This window comes from Diaporthe citri, assembly GCF_014595645.1.
Source record: "Diaporthe citri strain NFHF-8-4 chromosome Unknown scaffold_2, whole genome shotgun sequence".
Taxonomy (NCBI): Eukaryota; Fungi; Ascomycota; class Sordariomycetes; order Diaporthales; family Diaporthaceae; genus Diaporthe; species Diaporthe citri.
In genome coordinates, this window is record NW_025064847.1 from 2,836,437 (window position 1) to 2,853,939 (window position 17,503).

Below are 17,503 nucleotides of genomic sequence, written 5' to 3' on the forward strand. Positions count from 1 at the left end.
CGCAACAGCGCGGCCCGAGTTCGAGCTCCTGATATTAGAGCTGACCCCAGGCCCCTTCATACATATGCTCTTTCTCACGTGTCTGCGACGATATACTTCTCCCTTGAGTGGAAAGGCCATTTCCAAGGACGCTGTTCATTGTCCGGGTTGAGCTATTCTGTTTTTCTTTGCTCCCTCCAAATGACCCTCGATGAGAAAGGGAGCCCAGTCGTGATGCGTCCCACATACTCTGGGCCTCGTGGGCGGATAAAGTCGGCCCCAAGTGTGTCACGATATTTCGCATTCGAGTTGCGGCTAGCAAACCGACGCGCAAATCAGGCGAAAATCACCAGTCAAGGGCGTAGCCCGACTGACCATGAATAGTCTCGGGAGCTTGACCTAAAGCCAAGCTCATTTGGAATTGTATTAGTGAGCCCCTAAATCCCTGTGTGCCATGAGCCTGTTTACATCTCGGCCCCATCACCCACCCACGATGTTGCGCTGTAGTACTCCTGCTGTCTAGGCTCAGTCTGTGTGGGCAGGCAACCACACAAGTCTGGCTCAGAACTTCCCCGGCCCGATACCACAAGCTGAAGTCAATCTCGCTTTTGGGCCACAGCCACCGTAAAGTTTGCTCAGAAAAGGCTTATGCTCTGGTCGGTGAGCAAGAGAGAATCATAGGCTCCTATAGTTCGGATGAAATTCGCTTTGCTTTCTTGGCGGGCGCGTGCTCTATCTGCAGCTCCTCAGCTCCTGGGTAGCCGACTATGCAAAGCATGGAAGCAACGTCATGGGCGAGATCCTCGATGCTAGGGCACCACCAATGTCAGTGTAGGATCGATCAGCTAGCCGCGGTCTGTGCAAACTTTATGTGGGATGTGCTTCATGCGCATTCCATAATGTTCTCAGACAATCCGCGCGTGGTCTGTGTTGTGCGATCTACATATCCCTGGTGTTCCTAGAATCTCGACAGATGATGGCGAGCTGGTGCTTGTGGATCTCGTCCGTTTCGTCAGAAAAGTACACTCTTATATTGTTGCACGGATGCCAAGCCCCTGAGCGCGTGCGCAGGCTTCGAGGGCTAGACCCAAAGTCAGAGCTGCCAGTCCCTGGCGGTCGGCTCCCGGGCGCTGAGAAGTGTGGAGCTTTATTGCTCTGTGGATCGCAAGCGCCTCAGTGGTCTAGTGTATCTATGTGCTGCCTGGCTGCAAACCTAAAGTGGCTTGACTGCAACCGCTGAGATGCAACCAGTATACCCTGAGATTATTTAGTGGTTCAATAGCTTCTTGAGTAAGTCGTGTCAAAACGCCGATTATTTTGCAGAGCATGTTCCAGAGAACAGGGTCGCATATCGACCACTTGCCCCTCTCGGGAATAGCACGGCCCGGGGAGATAGACTTCGGGGGCCTTGTTGTATAGCAGAGAACCTAGGCCAATAACAGCTGGAGCTCATACGATTTCATCTGGAATAGTGGATAGCAAATGACTGTTTCCCAGGACCGGTGTGTTTTTTTTTTTTTTTTTTTTTTTTTTTTTTTGGATGTAGTCCCAACTATGTACCATGCACCCCAACACAGATGTGCCGGGTCAGCTTTATATGTAGATCATCTGATAAGTACGATATGGGCAAAATGTTGCGCCGATGGGTTCCTTGATGACCGTCCCAAAACACTCGTGGGAAAACGGGTCAAACTTGACGGGTCGTTCCGCCCTGTGGGTTTGCTGCCCAGCTGCCCTGATTCTCTAGAAGTTCGGGGTTTGCTCACGACAACAGGACCCACTCACCCACCCACCCACGCAGACATCCTCGAATTTCACAGCCGCCGATCTCCAGAAGCGCGATGGTCTCTGTTCGGTGAAGGATTGCCTAGCATGGTCAAGCGTTGCGGAAGTGACACCCGCCCACACCGGGCACGTCTAGGCCTGCCGTAGCATCCATCAGAGATATCGACGTCTGATTGTCCCCGGCAACCCTAATCATAATGGCCATTCGATGAATCGTGAACTCCTCGTCCGTGCGCGCTCATGGCTGTGGCGAGATCGACCAATGGTTCCCCGAAGCGTCCGCACGGATACACGAGGTTGCATTCCACAATATACCACGGTAGCATTATAACTGACCCCATCCAACAACCTCGAGTCGTGCCCACTCATCCTTCGGGAAGCTGTGATGAGGTCAGTGCCCTAGATATTCCACATGCTCGCAAGTTTGAAGCCCTTGCATTTGAGTTCCGGCTCCAAGACGGGCTGGGCTTCGCGACAAGGGGGCCCGGGGTTCTTTGTTCTGATCTTCATTCTCGTCACGGCTCACCCCAGGACAAGCCTCGACAAGCTCGTCGTCACGTTTGTGACCTGTCGGATCCTGTTGCGGAATTAGAACAACGTGGTACCAGGAAATGATCGTCCCTGTTGGTGAACTGACTCGCCGCCGGACCCAGGATGTTTGGGCAAAACGGCCGTCCTGCCCCATAGAAGAACAGTGCCCACGAGCTTGAATCCCGACTGATTTCGTGTCTCTCGACGTCCCGACTGTGTGCAGCTATGGGCCATATCAGCACACGGCAATTTCCACTGTCCCCTCGCAGACGCATCTGAGCATCAGGACCCGGCGGAGGCTCCGCCTTCACTGACTGCAAATACCGAACAAGAAGAACAGGAGCGATCCGACCTTCGGCAAAAGACCAACGAGATGTCAGCAGAGCAAGGCCCTCTCGCCTCGGACCAGACGTCGTGGCAGGCCACAAGGCCTCTGGTCCGCGCCGCCATCGCAGCCATTGTCATAGACACAGTCATCGTCGCCGCCAAGACCTTCTCGAGACTCGGCATCGCCAAGCTGCGCTTCTGGTGGGACGACTTCTGGATCATCGTGGGCTACTTTCTGCTCATGCCCATATGTGCGCTGGGGTTGAGCATGGTCCACGTGGAAACGACCTGGAGCAACGAGGACCGAATCATTCTGAACCTGGAGGAGAACGCGATCCTGTTGAAGATCATATACGCCCTGCTGCAGTGCCTGCTCGCGTCGTATGCGGCTACCCGATATTCCATCCTCGCCCTTTACCTGCGCATCTTCTCCGACAAGAAGTTGAGAATCGCGATTTGGGCCGTGACAGCGTTCGTCACCTTGCAATGGGCTGGGTTCGGGATAACCTCAGTGTTTCAATGTCAACCGGTATATCATTTCTGGGACCGATCCGTGGAGGGCACATGTGTGTAAGCACAATTCTTCTCATTTTACGTACCCTGTCTGTTGTGTCTTGCAATGTTCCAGAACGCATCAGTTCAGGCTCTGTCTGTAGCAGGTAATTAACATGTACTAGGGATGTGGACAAGTTCTACCGGAGCGTGACTCCTTTTAATCTCGTCGTTGATATTGTCCTCGTTCTCATGCCGCTTCCTACGGTCTGGCGCCTCAAGGCAACCAACACGCGCAAATGGGCCCTAACATTCCTCTTCGGAATCGGTATCGCAGCGCTGGTGGCCTCGGCGGTCCGGCTCTCCGTATACGAAAAGCACACGGCCAAGTACATCGCGCCGAGCTACACGAACGTCATGATCATGTGGCTTGTGATCGAGCCTTCGATCTACTTAATTGCTGCCTGCCTGCCAGCGATGCATGTGAGTAACACCGATCTTTTCTAGCCTGTGATGCCAATTGATCTGACACTTTTCAAGCACATTGTCGCAGCTGCAGTTCCCCGAAGGTTCGCGAATTGGATGTCAGATCGCATGGCAAGGATCAGTAGGCTTCAAAGCACGGTGTTGGGCCGAAGCAAGACGGGGGTCTCAATGACAAGTGACTCTCGTGGCCTGACCGACGATACTGAGACGGCCCTTGAACTGGGAGCAGGCATCCCAACTAAAGCTCGTGTCGAGGTGGTACCTGACGAGCAGAAGACCATCACGGATCCCTGGATGGAGGGCCAGGGTATAGTGGTGACAACTGACATCAAGGTCGAGGTCAGTCAAGAGGACCGGATTGAACGGGTAATTGGCTTCTAAGTAGCTGCGCATGCAAGTGAGACACCCTGGAATATGCACCTCAGGCTTAATGTAAACGTTGAAACCTCTCATTTTACAAGGTCAGATAGTACGAGCTCAACTTGCCATAACCTTAATCCAGTATTACTGCAGGACAGCATCGTACGCATATAATCAGTCAATGGACAAGGCCTTTCTCAATCCTGACTCTGACCTCACGCCAATATTGGGCTCGTTTCCGTTCTCTGGCAGATTTCCCGTACTTGATCATGACCAGAAAAACGGAACATACTCCCAGTCCAACAAATGCCACACTGATGAAACAATTCTGATAACCCAAGGCTTCCAACCACGGCGTAATTCCATACCCAATCGCAAAGCTCATCGTGTTGCGAATCAGTATGCAAGTCGCCAGCGCATCACCTGACAGGTCACGGTAAGAGTCAACCAGGTACGCGAGTGATAGGGTCACCCCCATTCCGTTACAAATCGATATCATGAACATGGCGAACAGTAGCCCAAACCAGTGCACACCGTGCGCTGCGCCAACTCCCCATAGGATCGATCCGGCAGGGAGTATAATCGTGGCTGCTGCGAACAGCCAGAGTCTTTGCTCAGGCTCGAAGACGCCACCGTTCCGCCGTGCCAGGCGGATGACGAACCAGTCGGAGAAGACGCCAGAGAATAAAGAGGCGACAGTGACTCCGATGATACAAGCCAGGTAGGATAAGCCAACAATTGCGGGAGTGAATTTGTAAGGCTCACCTCCGAGGATGAGTGAGGCAGTAGCGTTCAGGATATTGAACCACACTAGGTACGTCCCATAGGAGAATCCGGCGTAAAAGATGACAGGCCAAGACAGTAACTTGAGGATTTGTACGGCGCGCCAGCCCATCATAAAAGGGCGAGGCTTGTCCCACAGAGCGAGCTTCTGTCGGTACGTCTTGCGCTGGTACGCAGTGTTTGGTATCGCAGTTGGACTCTGGGGGACATCTGTTCCGAGGCTCTTCTCTGGAGACGATTTGCTTTCGCTCGTTGGGCTTACGGTCTCAGGATCGCTGGCAGTCGATGTCTGGACCCCTTCTATGACACCAACAGTTTTCCTATCATAGTTGGTCTCCTCGAGGAAGAAGAACAGAAACACGGAGACGGCGGCACAAAAGACGGCGTGAATGAAGAAGCACCACTTGTAGCCGATGCCGTCGTTGATAAACCCCGTGATTACTGGGGCAAAGAAATTGCTGTTCGCTAGCATCCATGCATACCAACCCATGTATGTCCCTCGTTCGTGGGCAAAGTAGAGGTCTGTGATCGAAGTCTCCGGAAGGGCCTCGATGGGAGCCGCGAAGAACCCTATCACGATGTTCCGCGCGATCCACTGGCCGTTGCCTCTAGCATACGGGCTCCAGACGCTGATGGCCTGTATTTATTCAGCTTAATTCGTTACAATGGGACGCAAAGGCATGAACTTACAACCATGGCGACGGTTGAAATAAGATACGTGATCCTCTTGCCGTATTGCAAAGCAAAAGGCTGCCAGAAGAGCAGGCCCCATCCGCATAAAAGGAAGAAATAGCCAGTTCCGGCGTTGAGATTGGCAATACTCACGTCCAGCGCCGTGGACAGTGGAACGAGTACTGAGTAAACTACGGACAAGGCCATGCCCGGGAACCAGGTGTATCTGCAAGCATTAGCATTTTGAGCTATTCTAGGTCACAGCAAAGGCCATGACGTCTGGAAACTTACAGCATAACGCAAGTCAGGGCAAGCCGTTTCCTTCCTGGCGACCAGTTCAAGGGATCCTCAGGATCCGCAGACGGTGTTGGCACCAAGATGATATCCTTTTGTCCCCTGGCATGCCGAGTCGCCAAGTGCTCATCGATGTCGATGAGCTGGACAGTCCCCGGCACCTGGGTTTCGTCAGTGTCTCCGTGATGACTGGCGCCATTGTTGCCCGTTGCTGCCATGTTGATGGTTTGTTTGCCCAATCCTATTGAGGAGTCGTGAGGGAATTGTGAGATCGGATCCGGGCAGGAAGTTTTCGAGACAAAGGCTCAATTAAAAACATAAGCGTCGTGTCACCACCACCTGGATCTAGTAGCGTCGTGCCGATCAGATCAAGCCAATGCGACACTGGCACGCAGCGCACATGACGGATAAGCATCTCCAAAACAGCCGCCTGGCAACCCTATCCTATCGAGCTATCAACAATGATGCCCGGCCACATGCTATCATGCATCACCGGCAGCAACAGTCGATGGGGCTTCAGTTTTGGCAAGTTGATGGAGCTGATAGAAGCGAAATTGTCTTTAACATGAGGTGTGTAAACGAGAGATACAAGACGGCATTGGAAATCGCGCGGTTGAAGATTTTGTGGGACAACGCGCCTACAGTACCAGGTCTCCTTGTCCGCCAGAGTGCGTTCATGTCTCGGCAAAGTGATCGAGTTGGAGGAGCCCGGCAGTGGAGTTCACTGCAATCTTCCCACCCTCAAGGGTGCAATGACGTCCACTTATTCCTGGAGCTGCACTCGTCGGGCACAGTGGCTATGTTCGGGGGCCAGATGCTAGGAACCCAATCTACCGACACCAACGGAAACAGCTGCTTGGTTTCCACAACCTCCGACTAGAAACACAGCCGCAGGGCGTTAGTTTACACAACAGCGATGGCTTAGCTGCAAGGTGAAGTCCACGGCAAGAAATAGCAACGCGTGTCTGTCCATAGAAGATAAATGATTCCCTAATCCCAGACATCCATTTTTCGTGCATCGAAGCTGATGGAGCCGTTGTATCCAGTTCCAGATAATCAATCTTCAGCAAGGCCACTTCTTTGAAGCCAACATCCACCAGAGGCTGTTCTAACTTGAAAGACCGATGTTCTGCTCCCGCGTTGCAATCGCCTTTCTTGGCATCTCACTCTTCGCCAACATGTCAGTGACAAATGCGACAGTACCCTTCAAGCTGTGCGAAGAAACACCGGGTTTCTATACACCAGAGTCAGGTTACCACCGTGATCCAGCATAGTTGACCGATTTCGAGGCTGTCACGGAGCCATTGAACATCGCGGCACACAACGGAATCAATGGCACGTTGGGGTTCTCGAACGATATTGCCACGCAGCCATCGGACTGCGTGGCAAACAACGGAATCAATAATACCCTGGAGGTCGTGCACCAAACAACTTTGATCTTTACCATCATCAGTGGCAGTTGTGCAAAGAGCTATGATGCATATCTGGATCGCCAACGTGAGCACCGCACTTGTTTCGATACTTGCCATGAACCAAGCACGCTCTTCTTGCCATTTAAACTGGAAGCCTGTATGCAGCTGGCCACGGTCGCTATTCTGATACGAGATGGGACATTCGAGATAGACCAGTCGAGTGATACCAACAGTGTGGTCGATTCTTTCGGCATCGGGGATCTGACTGCTTGGGATGGCACCAAGATACTCAATGATGTCGTTCAATGTGTGGTGTCATCCTGTACTCGATCGGGACTTGTCCGCCCTCCGTGCGTGCACTGAGTGCCATCACTGTAAATCTAGAGAACCTGCAAGACATATCCCAGAGCCTCGAACATTTTTGCGACGATGTTGAGGCCAAGCTCAACCCCGATGTCGCTGGGCCAGGGGTAAGTGCTTGTTTGCAGGGCTCCGATCTGAAAGGTTCAGGATGGGCAGGCTGATTCATATTAATTTCAGGTCATGCTGTCTTATCTCTTACAGACCAGCGTCGCCCTATTCCTATTTTTGATACTCAAGATTTTCAACTCCTGGAGTCGCATAGCCTCATGGCCTCTCATCGCTCTTTTGAGGAAGATATTTGTGCCGCGACGACCAAGCGCATGGACAAGGGCCACTATTTTACAAAACCGACTGGCGCAGTCACGTCTAAACGCGGCGACTATAACATCGTTGGTGGAATTCCAAGAAGTCCAGGCATTCTTCGTCATTGCAATCCAAATCGCTACTTTAGCCACATCTCAGATCGAGGGACGGTCGTCCTCCGGATCCAACTCCTTTGCTGAGGTTCTGCTCAACGCTCAGATGGTCCAGATCTTGGCCGTGAACAGCATCCTGCCAGTGATCCTAACCCAGTGCATTCTTCAGCGGGAAGGTATGCTGTGGTGGTACAGCTTTGGTCTGACCTCAACAACGGTCTTGCTGGCCAAGGTCGTCCGGGCTCCCAGCATGTCGCGCGTGGCGAGTTTTGAAACTCTATGGCAGAACTTCAAAGAAGCGAGCCTCGTGGAAGCTTGTGGAGGTCTTCCGAATCCGATGACTTACTGCAACACGGACAATTACAATGCTAGATATGAGGACTGGAAAGGGACCGGAGTGGCACTAGCCTTTGTTCACATTGCCGTTGTGTCCTTGCTCATTGATATGGTTTTGGTCATTCCGCGAGTCCGAAACTTCATCAACTTCCATCTTTCCACAGTCAGTCTGGCGGCAGATAGGCACAAGCTACGCGGGCTTCTGTTTCTGGTGCTGAGAAATCACCTCTGGCCTTGCTTCCGGGAATTCTGGTGGTTTGGTATCCAGACTGCCCTACTTGCTTTCGTCATCTCATATTTCACAGAGGTGTTGATCATGGGACTCTCTATCGACTTGATGCATTTCGGCAACTTCAACTACGGTCAACTTATTTCGGTCATGGTCTGGGTCCCAACATTGGGAAAGTTCGTTTACTTCAGTATTTGTGAGTGCTTGATCTCCGCCACTAGCCATACACAGAGTATAGGCATGTTTCGGACCAAACTAACACGAGCGCCAGTTGGTATCGAGGAAGGCTTTGGCCGTCGCTTGGCAAAGAACTACCGAGTGGTTCGCGATGTTTATGAACGCGAGGGTTACGAATGGGAATACGGCATACAGCACAGTGATTATGAGCATGGATTTGTTTCAACAATCTCGACATCGGAACTCAAGACATCAGACCACATGGTGCCAGACCTCGCTGGCCCCAAAGCTTGTTACAGGCAGATCACCAGCCTTCCAAGACAGGCGTGACTCTCTTTGCACCAGGTGTAACACCTCAGAGCGACATATTACCTGATTTCCATAGTCCTTCTATAATTAGAATCAAATTTGGTAAATAGTACAATTTGCCTAGACAATTATGCCGGTGATCGCTCCATTTCCAACAGTGACTCGCTCGGCCGTAAATCGAGACACTTCGTTTCGCAAGACATCTGAATGGTTCCTGTGAATACAAGGTCATCGGAGAGTTTTCCTCTAAACTAATTCCAGGTTACAAGGACAAGCAGCATCTTAAAAAGGCCAACTATCGCCAAAGCCATCTCGTGGTGATCATTTGGGGGACGTTCCGATTGTGCCCATATCCGGCCGGGTATCCCAGGCCTAGCGGGTGGCGGGTATCGCCGGGGGAGTCGCTTGCTAATTCCGCACGGCCAGAGCTAACAGCCAAGGCGTTGAGCATTGCATCATCACTGCCGACAGTGGGGGGTGGGGGAGCTTCCCGACGCCCTGGGCCGAGCGAGAGAGCGCGGGGTGGTGACGAGATGGATATCTTCGGCTTCGCGCGCTCCCAGATGCGCGAACAAGCTTTCGTTCCGCGATCCAATCCCTTCAATTGGAACTGACAAACTTGATGCAGCCCAGATTTACAACCACCAGACCCCTCAGTCACCTCCGACGCCTGTCTACCACCACCACCACCTCGTCCCCTCTTCCGCGACACCAACACCGACCCTTCTCCGCCGCTGCCCTCAAGATGAAGGAGTCCGAGATCAAGCGCAACCCTCACCCGGACTTCAAGAAGGTCGAGGGCTCGCGGCCAGCCTGGGACCGTGACGCCGAGGGCTTCAAGTTCACGCAGACGGCCTCGTCCTCGTGGGAGTTCGGCTCCGGCGCAAACGACCTGGCCAGCGAGGAGCAGAAGCGCAAGCAGCACATCACGATCGACCCCTTCGCCGAGGGCCGCGCGCCGGTCAATAACTACAAGCTGCTGATCTCGGCCGTGGTGCCGCGTCCCATCGCCTTCGTGTCGACCGTCTCCCCGGACGGCAAGACGACCAACCTCGCGCCCTTCTCCTACTTCCAGGTCATAAGCCACGACCCGCCCCTCTTCATCATCGGCTTCGCGTCCTCGCTGGCGGGGGCCGCCGCCGCCAAGCACACCCTGCACAACCTCGCCGAGACGCGCGAGTGCACCATCAACATCATCAGCGAGCACTTTGCCGAGGCCGCAAACAGCACCAGCGTCAACGCCCCCTACGGCACGTCCGAGTGGGCCGTTTCGGGGCTGACGCCCGCCTACGACTGCCACACCGTCAAGCCCGCGCGCGTGAGGGAGGCCGTCTTCTCCGTCGAGGCCAAGCTCGAGAGCCTGCGCGAGTTCGAGAGCCGGAGCAAGCCCGGCACCAAGAACGCCACCATGGTCGTCGTCGAGGGCACGAGGTTCTGGGTGCGCGAGGACGCCATCAACGAGGACAGGAACCTCATAGACCCGTCGGTAAGTCTTGCGCTATTCTATGTGGGAGGGTTATGCCTGCTGCTTGGTTCTTGGTGGCTGATTCCTTGGGAAACAGGTCCTCCGGCCGATAAGCAGACTGGGCGGCATCACCTACGGCCGCACGATCGAGGGCTTCGAGCTCCTCCGGCCCGATTTCGAAAAGAACCTCGGTGGCTCGGAGGGTTACGAGAAGCTTGAGGGGGAGAGGGGAGGCAAGGATGATAGCCACGCCGATGGAAAGATATAATAGAATTGGCCTCAGGGTATATATGTATACACAAGATGCTTCACAACGTATCGATCGATAGCTTTACAGAGACTAGCATAGACAAATCGACTTTCCAAGATTTGAACATGCGCACACACGCAACGGAGGGCGTGCTCAACGAATTTTTGTCCCAGAGACAAGCAACATGAAAGCAGGATGCACGGCATGTTGGCTTTTTGAATCGACAAAGGACAGACATCAAACAAATAGAATTCCCGTGGTATCTCCCTCCCTCCTTCTACGTATACGTGATCCCAAGAACGAAACAAGCCGCCCTTACTCCCCTGCCGCCGGCCCCAAGCACGGATAACACCTGACACCGGCCAAACGAAATTCGTCTTCCCTCCGGAGATCAACATCAGCGGTCCAGGGATCCAAAACCATAACTTTTTCCCTTGAGCGCTGCTGGCAGGTTGAAAAAGTACACACAACACGATCCTCAACTATACGGTTTCCAAACAAAAGAGACGTAGAGCTCATCACACAGCCGTAGCTACAAGAACCACCCCGGAGAACAAGGTCAGACCTCCAGGCTCTGACCGACCTCCGAGATGACCCACTCGCACCCGAGTGGTACGTCCATGAACGCCTCATGCTCCTGCAACTCGTCCAGGATGGTGTCCTCCACCCTCTCGTCGTCGTTCATCTTGTCCTTGACATGAATGATCACCACCTTCAAGCCCTCCAGCTGCGGCCCCTCGATCAGGTGGGTTTCCGCCGCCGTGAGATTTGTGGCAGGGGCGCTCGTACTGCCGGCGATCGATGTCGTCCGCCCCTGGAGGTCCGTCAAGGACAGCTCGGCCGTCGGGGTCGTGATATGCGGGCTTTCCACTGACACGCTCCGCTGACCCGAATCAGATCGGGGCATCTTCATCGTCTTTGGGCTCACTGGCTCATTGACACTGTCAGAGCTGTGTCTCGCCAGCGCCCGCGACGCCCGGCGTCGAACTGCTATCGTGGCTTCGTCATGCAATCCTTCGCGCTTCCGCTTGCTGCCCCTCCTGCTGTCCCGCCTGGGGTCTGTCTCCTTCCTCTCCTTGTCCATCGCCATGCGCACCCGGACAGCTTTGACCTCCTCGGCAAGCACCGTCATTTCCTGCATCAAGAAGCTCGGCGTCAGGTGGCCGAATAGTCGGTCCGCAGGCCTGCTGTCATCATAACTGCACTCGATGAGGATGGCTTTCAGTTTCCCCGTTGCGACCTTCGGCGCTGCCTCTTGCCATATTCGCAGGTTCCTCGGATTCATCGACACACTGTCGCTCTCGACGTCGCCAAAGATGAGTACCTCCACCTCGGTGTCCACATCCCGGATGAAGTATGAGCTGCTGTCATACACGCAGGCGAATTCTGTCGGGCTGAGCCTGCCACCTATCTGGTTCATCGCCCCCGAGCCCCTTCTTCCAGCCATTGCAATGGACCCTGGAATGACGGACCCCGCACGGTCGTGTGGTATCAAATGTGGTTGCTGGTGGTAGAATGCCGCCAGGCTAGGGCTCGTGTTGTGGTGGGCTATCGACCGCGGGCTGAGCATCCCAGTGCCGAATCCCATCAAGCCGGATGAAGCGTCGACGCTGTTGAATCTGGTGTGCTGCCGCTACCGCGGTGAGGTGCATGTTTCTCGATGTTGTGGCCGTGGCTCACACTCCATACCTTGACAGCCAGGCCTTCATTAAACTCCAGATAGCCATCGACGTTGCCCATGGCCGGAGACCCTCCTTCGTTCAGCCGCAAGTAAGTGAAGAGACCAACCCCGTGGTCCTCGTCTGAGAGATTGGGCCATATTACGTTATTGAAAATATGTGTTTTCAGGGCTTGTATTGTCCCTGGCAACCCGGCCAGCTTTTTTCGCCTTGGTCCTAACAAACCAGCAGTGTTGATAACAAAGGCTGAAATGTGGTCGAGGTGAGGATGCGTGATGAGGTAGGTGTCTATCAGATCCGCGTGTATCTTGGCTGCATTTGCTTTCGCAGACGCAGAATGCAGCGTCATTCCCGAGAAGGGCCCGCTCTGTAGAACATATGGTAATGCTAGCTCGTCGGTTTGTCCTAAATCTGGAGGCTGTGTGTCTTCAAGGATACGCGTTATGGCGCCAAGGTGCACGCCGGCGTCGACGGCCATTACCGAACCTTTCCTCCATCCCGATGCTATCGAACGGACGAGGAACGCCGTTACGTTGGATTCCAATGGCCCACCCTGGGAGCCCTGTTGTGTAACGGGTTAGCAGGTTGTCTAGACCGGAGCGGTGGACATGATAGTGTCACACCGTTTGGGTGCGCCGGCGTGCCGGAAACAAAAAGGCCGTCGACTGGTGTAGCAGACTGGACCGGACGACCGGGCTTGGAGGTGTGTGTCCTAGTAAGCAACCGGACGATGCACTCGCCTCTCCACTCGGAGGCACCAGCCAGGTTAAGGACCAAGCGAGGCTGAGAGTGGGGGACGGCTGATCTGATCTTAGATCTATCTGCAGCTTGGCTCGACAGGGCTGCAGGGGCGCTCGGAAACAATGGTCTGCAGGTCAGAGAAAAATGGATTCTCCTCTGAGAGAAAGGCCATTGGAGATCCACCGAGAACCAGACCCCCGGGCCAGATGTCCAAGCGTTTTGGGTGGCCCACAAGTCACTGCGCTGGCAGCCTGCAGACCTGTCGATCTCCAGATTCGACCTGGGCCAACTTGGCCAATAGCAACACATCGGAGGTAATGGTGCTGAAACGGTGTACTCGACTAAGGGGAGGGAGGGGGACGTAAATGATTTGGCTGTGGTGGGTTTTGAAGGGTGGTGTTGGTCTCTGCTGAAGTCGCCGAAACTGCAACGACTGCAAGTAAGCTCCCACTGCAACTTTGAGGGTGGGTTTGCAGGGAGGAGGCTGGTCTGTGCCCAGGAGAATGCATCCAAGTCAAATCGCAGCAAACATGATAGGGCAGAGCATGTCGCAAGCCCAAAGTTGGTTTTGGGTGGGCTTCTAGAAAACCGTTGGAAGCGATGGGTGACTGGGAGGGCGCGCCGGCGGCAGACAAAGTTTCTGATGGGCGGGCGCAAGGATACCGCGAGAGTGGAAATTGTGCTGTGAAATGTGACGAGATTCGGTTCCGCTGGAGGGGAAAGGGAGGGGGGGTTAAACATGCGAGGTGAGGTCACACACAACTGTGATTAGGTGTGGTACGAGCTTGTGCAACAAAGAGTAAACGACAGGAGGAAACAAGAGGCGACTGACCAACACAATGACCTGCAGGGCAGGCTTCTGCTTCGGAGGTGCCGCAGACGCAACTGCAGCCGAGGTTGATGACTCGTCGCCGGCGACGCCTTTCCACTTCCCCTCGCCCGCCATCGCGCGGAACCAAATTGTCGGGTTTGCGCAGGGCTGCAGGAGCCGCAGCTGAGGGCACGTACGCCCTGGGCGAAGGGATCGCGACGATGGGACGAACTCTCTTTATGTAGACCCTGGGGCGAGGCAGAGAGGGAAAGAGACAGAGAGAGAATTGGTGTCCCTTGGTGGTGGTGGTGTTGCTGTTGCTGTGTGCGCGTGGCGGCCGGTAGAGGGTGTGGCCCGGGTCGAGATTGATCGATGGTCCCACTTTCGGCGCTGTGTCTGTGTCGCCGTCCGCGTTATGATAACGTCGTGCCGCCGGAGGCCGTGTCTTGTAAGACTCGGTTATAGCCCGATAGGCTGTTGTGTGCCCGGCCTGGGGTTGGAGACCTCAAACCCTTGGGCGCGTGCCCTGGACTCTGCGATCTCGACTCGGCTCGACTCGACTCGACCCGACCCGGCCGAGCTGAGGGCTGGAATGGCAGGAGGGCCGACAGCTGATATCGGCTGTGGTGGGGAAGAGAGGCGCTGGGTGTTGCGACACGGCAGTTGGGGTGGTAAGAAGGGCCAATTCCCTGGTCGAAGCGAGGAAGGAAAGGAGTGGACCAGAGTTGAGCGGAGCCGGAGATTTCAGAAGTCAGGGACCGCAGACGGCCAGGCCAGACAGAACCGGCGCTAATCCTCCCTGGCTGCAAGCAAGCAAGCAGGCAAGCAAGACGAGACGAGGGCGAGGAGACGCGTTGCCGGACAGGGCTGCACAGCACTGCGCAGCGCAGAGAGAGTCGAGGGAGGGCGTCAAGCTCGAGTGGCACGTATCTATCTAGGTGGGGCAGGGCGACCGGCCGGATGAGGGAACACGAATGGTCGGCAGCAGGGAGGGCACGGGCACGGGGCAACGAGCAGCCAGCGAGCGGGCGCGGTGCCAACCGTGGTTCGGATCAACCTTGGAAGTCGGAGAGGTAATCCAGTCGCCGGAGTATGCACCCTTTTCGGGAGGCAAATCAGCTCACTTGCGATGGCAGAGTGTCGCGTGTTGTTGCAGTCGGTGCTGAGCGGTCGCAGTTCGCAGTTGTAGTCGCATTCGCCGCAGGCGTCTCACCCCTAGTGATCGACGAGGATCTCCGGCGCGTGTGCCCGTAGTGTGTCTCCGTAGTCTGATATTCTGAGTGGTGCGCAAGTGCCTCTGATCCTCTTGTTTCTTGTCTCCCTGCTGTCGCTGGCTGTCGCTGGCTGTCGCTGCTGCAGTGTAATAACAGCAACCATGCGGATGGTAGGGGCCGGGATCGAGTTGGGGTTGTAGGTGACAGCCTCGGGCCCTCAGAACATAGGGACCCTTGAGACCCTCTCTTTGCCTTGGGGATCGAACAATGGACAATGCGCGGGCAGGTTGGCGATGGCTGCAGCTTGGCGAGACAAGGGAGGGAGCTGCCATGCAGGTGCAGGCTAGGCGCGGGCTAGGTGCAGGAGCATGTGCAGATGCGGCTTGACGGGCAGGGGCAGGACAGGGGCAGAGCCCAAGCAGGGTTTCTCGTTTGTCGGGTGAGCCTCCCAGCCGCAGCCAGGAATGCGCAATCAATTGGCCGAACCCCCCTGGTTCAGAGGTATTTTGGCTGTTGTAGCAATTGTCACAGGTACGGCTTTTCTTTCCTTCACCTTTTTCTTTCCTTCCCTTTTTTCCCTCCCTGTCAATTGTCACTGCCCCGTCAGGCTGTGGAGTTGGGGAAAAACGTCCGTGGGTCGTTCAAGATGAGATCGACAAGGGCAAGAGAATTATGGAGCCGTGCAAGAATGACGGAATGCCTCCACGCCCGAAGCTACCGTACTGCCGTAGTGTACCGTGGCCAAACGCGAGTATGGGGAAAGGGCGAACGAGGGGCACGGCGGATGGGGGCAAGATAACCTTATTGCCCACCCACCTGCATCCACAATACCGCACAAGAGGTACCAACTCGGAGGCTGGCTGGGGGGCCTCAGCGCACACCCAGCTGGTCTTGCTTAGTCCCGGCCGAACCCCACGATCCATCATTCAATCAGCCTTCTCTCACTCGTCCGAACATCTGGCTATCTTTGTCTCCTTCTTTCTCTCATCTTCTCAAACTCGCACTCACGCTCGCATTCACTCGCCCCCCGGCCGTCCCATCAACCCGTGACCGTCAAGCCGGTCTTTGTTGCATCATGCAGAGCTGACGCCACGCCGGGCTGACGCTCCCTCGATTCTCGATCCGGCCCTGCCTTCGGGTAGGTTGGGATGGTTGCGTCGGGCTCCCCGACCCCTCTGACCTGGTGGGCCCTGTCCGCGTGCCAGCCTACCCGCGTCCGCACCCGTGAGCAAACCAACATGCTTCTGATTCTGGTGGCTGAGCGCACACACGGACGCCGAGGCGGCCCTGGCACTGCTGTGATCTACGATGTGTCAAGGAAATCTGTGCTGCTGCAATGTGTAAAAATGGACATAGCCCGTACAATGGTGCTGTCTCACTCTCGACTGGATGCGCGTTTTGCCCTATCCCGAGACGCCGATGAGGATGAGCCCCGTCGGCCCCTCATCTCAAAAGTTCAGGTGTCCATCAAACGCGCCAGTTCTGGGGGCCTAAGCTTTCTTAGTAATTTGTGTAGCTGGTGGGGCAATGCGAAATAAATACATTAAATAAAAATTTAAAATTGTAACATATAAAATTATAATTAAAATACTACTTTATATAAGAGCAATAAAGATGCCCTTTAAATACTCTTTAATTTTATTATATTTTTATTTAATAATTTTAATGTAAATAAAATATTAAATAAGAGAATTAATTAAGCTTCTTCCTTTTTTTCTCCTTTTAAAAAATTCCCTTTATTTTATAAAATATAAAGATAATAATAAACATAATATACTTATATATTACTTAAATTTAAAAATATATAATAATTAATTTTATTAATAATAATTATTAATTAATAATTATTTAATTGCTTAATTAACTTATAATTAAATAAAAAATTAATTATAATTTTTAATTATAACTTTTTTAAAATATTATTATTAAATTTAATATATTTTATTTAACTTTTTTATTTAATAATTAATATTTTTAAAGCCTTTTAAAATATTTATAAAATTATAAATTATTAAATAATATATATTTTTTAAAAACTTATAATATTTTTTTAATATTTTATTTTTAGTATTTTCTTTATAATTAATATTAATTTATTTAATTTATAAATTTATTTTTTTAATAATTTATTTTTTATTTTAATAAATTAATATTATAATACTTAAAAAATTATTAAAGTTATAATTATATTTATATATAATCTTTTTAAAATTATTTTTAACTTTATAAATAAATTAATTATATTTTATTTTATATTATATATTATATTTATTTATTTAATAACTTTAAAAAATTTATTTTTATAAGATTAAAAATATATAAATTTAAAAACTTTTTATATATTTATATATAACTTTTTAACCCTTATTTATAAAAATATATATTAACTTTA

At 52.7% G+C, this 17,503-nt stretch overlaps 5 protein-coding genes across 5 annotated transcripts; 3 read left to right on the forward strand and 2 right to left on the reverse strand.

Annotated features, from left to right (window-relative positions):
- Positions 1–2,668: 2,668 nt before the first annotated feature.
- Positions 2,669–3,981, forward strand: INS49_006397 (uncharacterized protein; the record flags this gene model as incomplete). Its single annotated transcript, XM_043167169.1, has 3 exons — positions 2,669–3,093; positions 3,300–3,597; positions 3,808–3,981. The coding sequence occupies 3 exons, from the start codon at positions 2,669–2,671 to the stop codon at positions 3,979–3,981; spliced, it is 897 nt and encodes a 298-aa protein (XP_043028313.1).
- Positions 3,982–4,138: 157 nt separating this feature from the next.
- On the reverse strand, positions 4,139–5,927 carry INS49_006398 (uncharacterized protein; the record flags this gene model as incomplete). Its single annotated transcript, XM_043167170.1, has 3 exons — positions 4,139–5,380; positions 5,434–5,641; positions 5,707–5,927. The coding sequence occupies 3 exons, from the start codon at positions 5,925–5,927 to the stop codon at positions 4,139–4,141; spliced, it is 1,671 nt and encodes a 556-aa protein (XP_043028314.1).
- A 1,499-nt stretch (positions 5,928–7,426) lies between these two features.
- INS49_006399 (uncharacterized protein) lies at positions 7,427–8,972 on the forward strand (the record flags this gene model as incomplete). The annotated part of the gene is made up of 3 exons (XM_043167171.1): positions 7,427–7,591; positions 7,662–8,661; positions 8,737–8,972. The coding sequence occupies 3 exons, from the start codon at positions 7,427–7,429 to the stop codon at positions 8,970–8,972; spliced, it is 1,401 nt and encodes a 466-aa protein (XP_043028315.1).
- A 724-nt stretch (positions 8,973–9,696) lies between these two features.
- On the forward strand, positions 9,697–10,684 carry INS49_006400 (uncharacterized protein; the record flags this gene model as incomplete). Its single annotated transcript, XM_043167172.1, has 2 exons — positions 9,697–10,437; positions 10,514–10,684. 2 exons carry the CDS (start codon positions 9,697–9,699, stop codon positions 10,682–10,684), a joined length of 912 nt encoding a protein of 303 aa, XP_043028316.1.
- A 541-nt stretch (positions 10,685–11,225) lies between these two features.
- On the reverse strand, positions 11,226–14,032 carry INS49_006401 (uncharacterized protein; the record flags this gene model as incomplete). The annotated part of the gene is made up of 3 exons (XM_043167173.1): positions 11,226–12,299; positions 12,356–12,907; positions 13,919–14,032. 3 exons carry the CDS (start codon positions 14,030–14,032, stop codon positions 11,226–11,228), a joined length of 1,740 nt encoding a protein of 579 aa, XP_043028317.1.
- Positions 14,033–17,503: the final 3,471 nt, after the last annotated feature.